The following is a 12,007-nucleotide window of genomic DNA, read 5'->3' as shown; positions in this document are numbered from 1 at the left end:
TGGGGGTTTCTAACTGGGCTCTTGCTCTGCTCTCAGAGCCAAATGCCTCGCCACTAGCTAAGGACACATGGCCGTGGCCATGAAAAACGACATACCGAGGCACAGCCAGCGAGCAAAGCTGTTTATTGGGAGCTCCCAGCGTTCTTCCTCAATCTCGTAGCACCATCCGCGCACTCTGGCATCGCGGCGTCGGCTCCTCGCTGCAGAGATATTTGTGGAGGGGGGAGGAGAGGCCGCCTGTTGCGCTACGCAGTACCTCTCACCCTCGCCATCTCCACAGCAGCTCCGGGGGAAGGAGGCCAAGAAAAGAAAGATGAGAGCTCTTTGCGTAAGAGAGGGAGAGGGTGTTCGCTTCGTCGTGCGGGCAAGGGGAATGTTGAATTCCCACACCCTCCACCTAGACGCCATTTTCTCCTTCGGAGCCGCATGGCTGGTTACTCAGCAGGTCCATGCTGGCAGGAGTCGGAGCTCGGGTTGGTAGGCTCTGCCTCTGGGGCTGCAGCCAGGGCAAAGGCGCGAAGTTCGAAGGCTGGAGTCGTGGTGCGCCGCTCGCTTCAGGCAGTGTCGACGCCCCAGGGATTGTCAACCAGGGTAGCAGGCAGGGCTCACTCATCTTAGCTCATCTTCTTCAGCCGGGGTTGAACTGGCATGCTCGAGTCCTGGAAATCCCAGACGGCAGCGGGAGGGGTCAGAGTGCACTGGTCACCCGTAAGAAGATCTCACCCTCCCGTTTGTGAGTTACTTGTTCGAGCTCGAATGCGAGCTGCTCCAGAAACCTTTGTATGCTGGGGCAGTCAAGGGGCGCGCCGTCTAAACATCGCATTCGCCACTCGCCGCAAACGCAAACGGCGTGGCCTGTACAGCACCCGGAGCGCGGAGTTGTAAATAAGGCGAGTCGGCGGGCTCATTCCATCAGCGTAGGCTTCGCGTAAAGGAATGTCGCCGTCTTGCGTATTGAAAAGTGCCGGATAACTTCATACGAGACCTCTCTTGCCCTTGCGGTTGACATTCGACGACTTTGCCTACTTTCCGCACTGTAACATCGCAAAAAGGACTGCCTTACCTTATATTCGCTCCCATACGAACTCGTGCGTCTGGCGTTCCTCCCTTGGCAACTCGCACTGCATAGGCAGCCGATGTCGCTGGCGTTGTCGTGTGCGTAATCTCACGCTCAGCACTGCCCCTTCTTTCTGCGGTCGCGCTGACTGAGGGTGTTGTAGCGATGCCCACAGAGTAGCTGTGCGTGTGGTCTTGCATGCGCAGCATTTCACGATCTTTCAGCGATTTCCCTGGCTATGGGTGCTACAGAGCCGCTGTTTTCCCATTGTCGCTGCGACCGCGTTGGCTTCGGATGTTGCATCGGTGCCCATAGAGACCTCATTGGGGTTCGCTAACCTATGCGCCGTTCATCGCGTGCAGTTTTCGCTTCTACAGTCACTTTCACTGGAAAGTACTGTTGGCATCAGTCCGCCAATTCGGCCTGCGCTCGGGTCTTTCACCTTGCAGTCGTAAAAGCTTCTCGGTAACCTCAAACAGTCCTACCTATCTGAGCGAAGAAGAGAGGGGAGGGGGAAGGAGGGGCCGCCCGGCCTACACCCTCTAGAAAATTTGAGAAGGCCTGAGTGCTACTCCCGTGACGTGACGGAAAAGAGGCCCACAGTCACCACCACTTTTGGTGGGGTTGAAGAAATCGCGACTGGTATCATCTTTAGTATCACCTAGCAGCAACAAGCTTCCATTGAACAATTCACACTCTTTCTTTCGTTAAAATGCTAGAACAAAGAGCAGGCACTTTACACGTCATTACTTTAGAGCCAATAGCCACAAGCCAGCTGTGTATAGATTGCATTGGCACTGATGTCAACAACTCTATCACGCTGCGCTTTCTCGTCTTCTTCAGTAAATGTTTTCTTTATGCACTATTTTAAATAAATTTACGATTGTTTTAAATCTTTTTCTTCCGTATTTTTCAATGCCGTTTTATGGAGTGCAGCAGTAATGACAAGTAAACCACACACGATTAGCTTTCCCACTTCATATATGAAATTTTATTGTGTATTTATTCCAAACAAGATTATATTTGAAATGAATAAAGTTGCTTTAGAGATACATGTTGTTTACAACATAGCAAATGGGTTTAGAAACTGACCTTTAAAAGCTCACACTATTTACAAGGGGACAGCTGCCTTGTTCCGCAGAGTTTCAGCTTTCTTACTTTTTGCCTTAGTGTCCAAATTCTTGTCATTCATCTTGCAGCAGTAGTTTTTGAGCAAAATTTCCGTGCTGCACTACAACAGGTGCTTCAACACAAGCTTACACTTGTTGCCATTCTCACAGGTGTCGAATTCAGAGGAATCTTCACCGGCAAGCAGTTCAATCCTGAGGTCCGTGACTAAATTTCCTTCAATAATATTGTTATGGGGATGTACTTAATGTGACAGCACTGCGATGGGCTGAACTCGACGCTAAGACTTCGGTAGCCGTGCAGAATCTACTCCCTCAGCGTCGTTCTCTTTTTCAACGCTTCGTCGTGCCCGCGTTCCTCGATCGTCGTCTTTGTCAGTGAGCGCACTTTGGTCCAGCGTTTCCCGGTAACACTACCCCCCTCGGCAAAAGGCACCATCCCGGTGCGTATTAGGCGTGCGGTGTGGAGGAGGAGTAATATGGCTTGAGGCGGGCGACATGTACAATTTCGGAAGTAGGTGTAGCAGTCTGTGACTTCGGGTGGAGCGGTGCAATCTCATAGGTCACGTCGGTCACTGGGCGTAGTACACGGTAAGGACCCGTGTAGTGGGGCAAAAGTTTCTGACACAATCCCACACGACGGCACGGAAGCCAGAGCAGCACCAGAGATCCGGGAGGATAGTGCACATCGCGGTGGTGAGCGTCGTAGCGGCGTTTTTGAGCTTCTTGAGAGACGGTGAGATTGTGACGAGCAATCTGGCGAGCAGCGTCGGCTCGGGCGATGGTATCGCGGGCATAGGTTGTGACGGGGCCAGCGGCGGGAAGCAAAGTGTCGAAGGGCAGTAAGGGGTCTCGTTCAAAGAGAAGATAGAATGGAGAGTACCCAGCAGTGTCATGACGCGAAGAGTTATATGCAAAGGTGACAAATGGCAGACTAATATCCCAGTCGCGATGACTGTCGTCGTAGCCCACCCCCGTGACCCTGGCACATTCTGCGGTACAGATGAGGTCGACGTCGAGGACTGGCTTTCGCTTTATGAGCGTGTTAGCCAGCACAACAGGTGGGACGCCACGCTGATGCTGGCCAATGTCATTTTCTACCTTACTGGCACGGCACGCGTGTGGTTCGAAACACACGAAGCAGATATACCCTCTTGGGATGTTTGCAAACAAAAACTCCGTGACCTGTTCGGAAAACCGGTTGGCCGTCAACTCGCCGCCAAGAGGGACCTCGCCACACGTGCCCAGACATCTACCGAGCCTTATATTACGTATATACAAGACGTTCTGGCCCTCTGCAGAAAAGTCGACAAAGACATGACAGAACCTGATAAGGTGGGGCACATCCTCAAAGGCATAGCCGACGATGCCTTCAATCTTCTACTCTGTCGAGACTGCTCTACGGTTGACTCCGTTCTGCAAGTTTGTCGACATTTCGAGCAGGCCAAACACAAACGCATTGCACATCGCTTCAATCGGCTCCCCAACACTGCCCCTAGCTCCACGTGCGAGGATCTGCCGACCCTAAGGCAGCCTTCCAACACTGACAATGTGACCCGCATCATGCGTCGGGAACTGGAAGCGCTCGCTCCTGCTGCACCCAACCCACCCTCCCCGGACAGTAACCTAGCGACGATATCTCTCATTCAAGCCGTCGTTCGTCAAGAGGTTGCTAACTTAGGCGTCCCCTGTAGCCACAACGTGGAACACCGGTTCCGAGGTGACGGCCGCTGCGTAGATCCAGTGTCAGATTGTGTCGAACCCGCGACCTCCACCAAGATGTTACGGGGATGTACTTAATGTGACAGCACTGCGATGGGCTGAACTCGACGCTAAGACTTCGGTAGCCGTGCAGAATCTACTCCCTCAGCGTCGTTCTCTTTTTCAACGCTTCGTCGTGCCCGCGTTCCTCGATCGTCGTCTTTGTCAGTGAGCGCACTTTGGTCCCGCGTTTCCCGGTAACAATATGCCAGTAGGTAGACTTCCTGCTTGTTACATATTCTATCAATCCTTTTAGGTCTAGAATCTTATCCACTTCTTGCTTTTTCCGGAATACTTCAGCGGACTCATCAAGCGCTTTCTTCAAAGCAGCAGCCTCGAGACGCATGCGCTTCGAGTCTGGGTCATCCCTTGAGGCGCTTGTCTTTGAAAGATAAGACGGGCATTGTGGAAAACTTGATGGGATTGTGCCTGGGCAAAGGCATAGATGTGAAAGCGGTGCAGTGGTGATATGTCCTGTAACCTTGTCAACGTAGGAGGCCCCTTGCACGATGTCGGCCTCGGTAAAGTGAAGTTCACAAACCTAGAAAGAAGTTAAATTTTGTTTAAATAGCAGGCTGCATTCGTTGCCTACAATTCTAACCGGCTTCCTGTTTTAAATACTTTTTATAATGCAGCTCTCAAGTTTATCGTATTTTTAAACAGTATCTATAATTTGAAGAATTTTCGAATAACTTACGCTAGAGTGCAGTGACACAACGAGGTTGGCTCGTGGTATCGCCTTGATCCAGGCATTCTGTTGTTCTTCGTCCCTCGAAAACTTGAAAACAAGATTTTTGAACCCAGATTCGTAATTGCTCCGGCAATTGGACACGCAGCATTTATTAGGCATCTCCTGGCAGAAGCTCACTCCACATCCTACTCAATTGAAGGCACTAGCACATCATTTCGGTGGACAGTGCAGCAAGCGTAGCACGAGGCTACGAGGCATAATGCACGCACGATTGATGTCTAGAAAAAAAGTGCATTCGGAAGGATGTTGTGGCATGCCACCACTTTTCTTGCTCCGAATGCCACGTGTTCCTGGAACTGATCACATTGTCGTCACCATTGCCCTCATTCGACTTCTTCGAATTGATAAGGTTAACCACTGTGTACCTTCCTGGCTTCGCTGCATGGGTGCTGCTTGTAGCTTCGAAACGTGCTACATGCAACTTCTGTGTAGTGCTCTTTTGTGTGACGTAGCTCAGGGGGGAAGCAAGAGCCACAAGGCCTTAAGTTAGTCTAGAGGGTGTTGGCCCGGCGCGCTACGGCAGTCCCTCTCACCCCTGCTCCTTCCGCAGCACCTCGGGGGGGGGGTAGGATGTCGGGAAGAGAAAGATAAAGCTCCCAGTGAAAAAGAGAGAGAGGTGGTCACCGCGTCGTGCGGGCGAGGAGAATATTGAATCTCCAGAACTTCTAGGCTGAAAACATCTGCCTTAAGGTTAGGGACATATGCTTTCTTCCCTTAGCTTTGATCACACACTATGAAGGGTTTCTGCTATAGCTAGCATACTTTGTCAGCTCCTACTGGTTATAACCGATGGTTGAAAAGGGTAACGAATTGGATACCAAAGGAGGGAACGGGGCGGGGGAAAGTCAGGTGGGCAGATGAGGTTAAGAAGTTCACAGGTGTCAAGTGGATGCAGCTAGCACAGGAGTGGGTATTGGATGAATATGTGAGAGGCCTTTGAGGGAAGAGGGTGGCGGAAAGTGAGGTGGGCGGATGAGGTTATGAAGTTGACAGGTGTCAAGTGGACGCAGCTAGCACAGGACTGGGTTAATTGGATGAATATGTCATTTCTGGTCATTTCTGTGAAGCGGCACCTAGCACTGATGCAGATCACTCTTTCCGTTCAGGCACAGAGAAAATGCATTTCCAGACTCGGGCCTGGTGCCGCGCCAGAGGCAGAGCAGAATTTCTCATGTGTACACGGCAAGAAACAATCGCAAAAAGAGGAACTCCCGCGCAAGATACATATTCCGCGCACGCGCTTGGAAGGAATGTGGCGACGCAAAGTCACGTGACGGGCATCAGCCAGTAAGCGAGCCGGCGGCGCGGGGAAAACGAATGCGGTACTCAGAAATTCTCCAGTGACTCTAGGTATAGTCTGCCTAATGGTGGTGATAACTGTCTATAAATGCAGCAAATTAAAGTGCCTTCTAGGTAATTCCATTTTTCAACTTTCATTATCTTTTATATTTTTCTCTTTGCAGGCTACAATCAAGGAATGCCAAGAATATGAGCTGGACTACTCTAGCGACGACTCTTCAGATTGTAGTGTGGAAGACCTGTTTGAAGAAAAAGCCTTGCAGCGTCGTTTACAGCATGAGGAAGAGCTGAATAGCATACTGTATGTCTCAGATTCTGTTGCCTCTGAGCCAGATTGTGATCCATACCAATGGTCTAGTCAGTCTTCACTGTTGCTTGAACAGCTGAATTCAGACGGGGATGCTAGGGATACCATGACTCCTTCCTCCGTCAGTGAGAGCATCTTTGAAGGTGGTTCCAGCCTTTCCAAGAAGTTGGCTATCAAAGCCAAGATATCTTCCTCTGCTGCAAACTGCCAGGAGAACGGCTTACAGTCGCCCTCAAAGTTCACCTGTGAGCGGTGCAGCCGTGGATTTTTCTCGGCATACAACCTGCGCCGGCATCAGAAGAATGTGCACAAGATGGTGTTCAAGTCGGCACTCGTGCCGTCCCAAGGCTCAAGGGATACTCCTTCTCCGCAGCAGCGAGTTGTGGCAAAGCAGCCATCAAGAAGTACACCTACACCTCAGCTTTACAAAACGCCAAAGCACTCGCCTCAGCCTTCTAAACGCACACTATTCAACGTTGCTGAGGATGATGAGAGCTCAAGTCCAGACAAGGTATTCTGTGCCCAGTCTGTTGATGAGGACAGGAGACTGTCCTTTGAAAGTCCTGGCCTCCCATCTGATTCAGAGGGAAGCCCTTTGTATGGCATTAAAGATGAGCCATCGGAGCCGGGCATTTCTTCTATCATCTGCGACAACGCATCATTCAACGTCATTCATCAGGCTCCGCTCGGCTTTTTCCCCACAAAAGAGGAGGATCGCTGTGAACTTTCCTTATCAGACATGGTCACAGGAAGTGGTGTGAGGCAGCCGGCTCCCAAAAGCTTTGTTTCCAGGCAGGCCAAAGGCCATGCTTCACCGGAGCTTTCCAAGAATCTTGATCCCGCTGACATTCTGGAGTCCTTGGAAGTAGCCAAGATGTCCGCCTGGACGGCAAACAGAGGCGGTGGCACCATAGATGACTGTAAGCTTGATGATGAGGTCAATGATGCAATGGAAGCTGAAGCTGGCCTGGAGAGCCTGCTTGGAAAGGAAGCTGGAGTGAACCACAGCGGAGATGGCCAGGATGACATTGATGATATTCAGCCCACAGTGCAACACATGGGCGTGTCTGACATTAAGGATGACGATGGCCATGGCTCTCAAGAGCCGTGGAATGCGGCCGACCAGGCGGCTCTCCTGGAGGACATCAAAGCCGTTGAGTCGCTTGGAGAGTATGGGACGGACAGCCTCGACTTTTTTGTTGCGCCCCGCAACGTGATGAGCATGCAGGGCCAGGAAGGCCTGCTTAATTTCGCAGACAGTTCCCCACCACCACAGCAGATAGGTAATGAAGACGATGACGTGGCTGACATGAGCGACGAGTCGGACGGGGGAGGTGGTCCTGCCCTGGCCAATGAGAAGCTTATGGAGCCACGTGCAGAGGAAGGAGACGAAAAGCCGTGCACCAGCCAGTGTCGGACACGTTCGCGAGAGACTCCGGTCAAGCGCAGCTGCCCGTGCTGTGAGGACTCCTCACCTAAGAAACGCCTGACACGAAGTTCCTCGTCTAGTGGCAAGACACGATCGGCGACCAAGAAGGTCGTCAGAACTAGGTGATTGGTGGCTGTTCAATCTCTGGTGTGAAAAGTGAGTGTGACCTGGCGGTCGTGAAAAGAAAAGCTTTTAAGCGCCAGCCTGTGATAACTGGAATCGTGAGTGCAATGGGCGCCGACTTTGGGGAACATGTGACACCAAAAAATCGTGCCATGGTGGGGCTAACCTGTGCTTACAGTGCTAGAAGTGCACTCATCATGTCATTTTATTTGTAGTTTTTTTTTTTCTTGCTGGTTGCCACCTTGTGCTGTGCGAACATGCAGTTGACCCGTGTTTTCTCAGCATGTATCTTGTTTTCCTGGGTTGTTTTCAGATGTTTATTTGTTGTTTGGTTACATATTGTTTTTACGCCACATATATACATGCAGTCTTCTTTTTCTCACTTGGAAGAAACAGCGGGATATTTTTTTTTTTTGCTGCTGCGAGTGAATTGTACATAGTGGTTGCCTGGCAGGAAAGAGTGCTGTCATGTTTCACCGCCCAAGATGTATTTTACAAAGATTCTCTAAGACTAATTTATGAGACGCTGTCCTGGTAACTTATTTGGCCTTTCTCCACGCAAGTTTTAGATCGTTTCTTTTTCTTTTTTTCAGCAGTTCTTGGCTTCAGTAGAACAACTGCAAGGTACCATTTGGCTGTTGGCTGCTTTTTTCTTTTAGAGTTGAGGGCACTTTTGTAAATGCTCTTTTAAGCATTTTGCAAAGGCTGAGGAAAGAGGCAGTATATGGCTGTTTAGCGTGGAGAAAGGTCTTGAGAGGTTTTGTGCGAACAGGCATGTTCTAGTCGTGTCTGCATGCAGGTAGCATTCAGCAATCTGAAAAGACAACGTGTTCTACCCTGTGCATTGAGAAAGCTGAATCGATGTTTCAGTGAAATTAAGCGGAATGAATCGCATGTGTATTTTAACTCATGTACATATAAATTCTTTTTTTTTTGTGCACCTGTAAATATCCCTCTTGCATTTTTCTTGCATATACAATTTTTTTTTTTAAAACAAAACTGTAAGATACTTTCCACAACACAATAAAAATTTTTAATCTGTAATGCTATACTGAAATGCATATTTGTTTACCTTCGGGTTGATAATAGAAATTTAGCTTTCTTGTGTCGGGCCATTTTCATCATTGTTAATAATTTGACCATGCTTTAAAAGGACTCTGAAAGAGAATACTGAGAGGAGAAGGCTGGATGGGCACCGCTCTAGAATTGTGGTAACTGGCCTTGGTGCCATGTAGGATTCACCAGCCACAGTTGGGTTATTAATTTTACTTACAAAGCTATTTCAACAGGAACTGAAAGCATTGTCAAAACAGCTAGAAGTGCAAGTCGATCACGGGCTCTTGGAGTTGTTGGCACTCTTCCTGAACGGTGATGCCGCTATAGACCCTTTTCATAAATGTTAAGTCAGCTTCACCTCTATGCTGCATTCCCCTCTAATGGCGGAACAGCAATGTATTGAAACATTATATTATGGCCATAATTCATATCATTTATGCATCAGAACATATTTGCATAATTGCTCTATTACCACTACATGCATCTGTGTAGAAGCAACATGCGATTTCAGGTCTATATCGCCATTTTTCTGGCGGCCAGTGACGCCATGTTTGGGGAAAGAAGCAGCGTGGGAAAGCCTACTTAACGATTTTTGCAAGTGGTCTATTGATATGAAGGGTGATAAACTGATGGAATTGTACTAATAATAACATTGTACTGAAAGCGTCTGTGCACTGTGCAATGTCAGTACACGTTAGAATGGTCGAAATTATTTTTCCAAAGCCCTCCGCCGTAGTCTCTCTCACAGCCCCAGTCACTTTGGTAGGTTAAATCCCATAAAACGAGCAATAATCATTAAATCCCTAAATATTACTGACAGCTTTTCAGTTTGCAAGCTTTGATTCTATCAGTTTTGCAGTGCAGTGCTGACAGCTGCTGTCACGTGGCACCAGATTGATGGATGCATTGAAGGGCCTCAGAAACTGTCGAAGAGGATGAGGAGAGGAGAGAACAGTGGTAGATATCAGGCCACCCATCATTCTCCCGCAAGATTTTGATCTAGCCTGTGCAATGGCAGAGATTGTTAGTGTTGTAAAAAAAAGAGAAGAAAGCTGGGTCCACGCTGTGCCCAAAGATATGGCATGTTGCCGCAATGGTGTGCTCACACACTCCCTGGCATTTTGCTTACCTGGGCGCCTGCTGCATATTTTCACTTATGAGGTGTACTTGATCCGGAGCTTGGCCAGAGACCCTTCTAGATGCTTACCGAGATGAGCTTGTAGTCTTTACCAAAACTGCGCCGAGTCCCAACAGAGATGAAAGCAATTAGTCAACAGGCTCACAGGGCTCTTTTGATGAGTGCGGTGGCAGACCAGTAATAGTCTTGCACTGCATGATGTTCGAGAATTTGGGCGAATTCCTAAAATTTTCTAAACTGCTCCATTTAGTAAGGGAGGGGGTCTCTAGTACGTTCAACAGCATGAACGCTCGGTGACCCATAACCCAACATTATGCAAGCATTTTTCAGCCAACCTCAAACCTCATTTCTGAAGCCTTTTAAGTTATATCAAGTTATAAATGTAATGAAGTTTGCACTTTTTAACCTTTTTCTCACCTTTGCACTTTGCGGCTTTCCCATGCCTACTTATCTGCAGTTGCAGTCTCTGAAAATTTTTCTTCTATTTTAGCATCATAGCGCATGTTCAAGGAAAACCCTGTTGTCGTAGAGACTGTTTTCTGACTGGTTGACAGTCAACATGGTGATCATGTAATCGATGGTGACATCATTTAACCGCTGTTGTCAAGTGCCTTCCAAGAAAGCAAGGAAAACAGTGGAGAACGAAGTGTTTGAGCAGAGAATCAAATCTTCTTTTTGGTTGCAGAACTGCACACGCTGCTTCTGGTCCACGAAGCGTAACACTACTACTGAGCTCTACATTGCATAGTTACTTAGCCTGACTAATTATTACTACTAGTTAGAACTATCACTTAGCAACAGCATATAACGTCCATACAGCAGTGCTATTGCATAAACTTTTTTATAAAAGATACTGAAGCGTCCGCTAATCATTCTATAGCGTGAAGTCATGACCATCACCCATGCTGCAGCAAAAAGGCAGGCACTTGCGATACTGAGGAGTGGGCAATCGATGTGGATTGCAAACCGCAGCCGACCCTTTGTTGGTTCCTCCTTGGCCATTATCGGTCTTGTTATAAAAAATGACACTGACATAAATGTGGTCGTCACACCACAGTGGGTAGAACATTGCAATCAAGGAATGCATGATCTTTTTTAGTTGTGAGTTGGAGGAGAAAGTGGCTCGGTCATTTTGAGGGAAGAAACTTCAGCAATGAAGAAAGAGAGCATCTGCTGCTGGTGGGATCCGAAACTATGGGCTCCGAGTGTTGCGTATGGTGTTTCACTCTGGACAATACCGACCACCTGGTATTATAAGGCGAAAGCCTTACTTGGCTCTTGCATGGCATGTGCAGAAAATGAGACTACTGCGTTGCAACAAAAAGATAAACATGATTCCGTATCAAAATTTTGACTTTTTGAAGCGGCAACATACCTATTGTTGCAACGTTATACACGAACTGCATTATGCTTTTTTGACTCTATTAAATTGCTCCTATATTAGCACTGACATTCGGCCCAAAGGTAGCATACAACCATCTAACATTTCTAATGCCAGTTTGGTTGATAATATATACTTGCCTGATTAGATCAGAATTATTCCGAAATCGGTGCCGTCTGCATTATTGGTGACCCAAAAGAGGGCTTCCTTTAAGTCGAGAATTCTGCAGACGACTTGGATTTAGATTTAGTTCTGATTGAATTGGTCAAGGACACCTTCCAAATTAGTATTAAAATCGTAGACTGTTTTATGCTGTGTATCAAATTCTAGCATGAATAAATGAGCAATTTAACCAATATAAGCATATTACAGCTCGCATGTAACGTTGTAACACTATGTTCCGCCGGTCACAAGCTCTTAATTGTGGGTGTCCAACAAGAAGAGACTCGGATAATGCACCTTTCCTTTTGCCAAAACTAACCAAACTAAAGACATTTAACATTTTGCCAAACTCTGCCAATCTTTGTATACTAAACTGCCAAGCACTGCTTTTGCAAGTCTAATCGTCTTAAGCAGAG

The 12,007-nt window shown here is 48.0% G+C and overlaps 1 protein-coding gene across 2 annotated transcripts in view; it reads left to right on the top strand.

The window, feature by feature from the left end:
• The window catches only part of LOC146207600 (uncharacterized), a 42,599-nt gene extending 33,701 nt beyond the window's left edge, over positions 1–8,898 (top strand). For both annotated transcript variants that reach the window (XM_084588950.1, XM_084588943.1), the window contains one exon: positions 6,160–8,898. In XM_084588950.1, the coding sequence (XP_084445076.1) occupies positions 6,160–7,857 (1,698 nt within the window). In that variant the 3' untranslated portion in view covers positions 7,858–8,898. The remainder of the gene's footprint in view (positions 1–6,159) is intronic.
• The last annotated feature ends 3,109 nt before the right edge of the window (positions 8,899–12,007 follow it).

Source organism: Amblyomma maculatum, chromosome 1, assembly GCF_055883805.1.
Source record: "Amblyomma maculatum isolate TAMU_Amacu chromosome 1, ASM5588380v1, whole genome shotgun sequence".
Taxonomy (NCBI): Eukaryota; Metazoa; Arthropoda; class Arachnida; order Ixodida; family Ixodidae; genus Amblyomma; species Amblyomma maculatum.
Note: the sequence above shows the minus strand (reverse complement) of the source record. Positions and strands in the feature narration are given on the sequence as shown.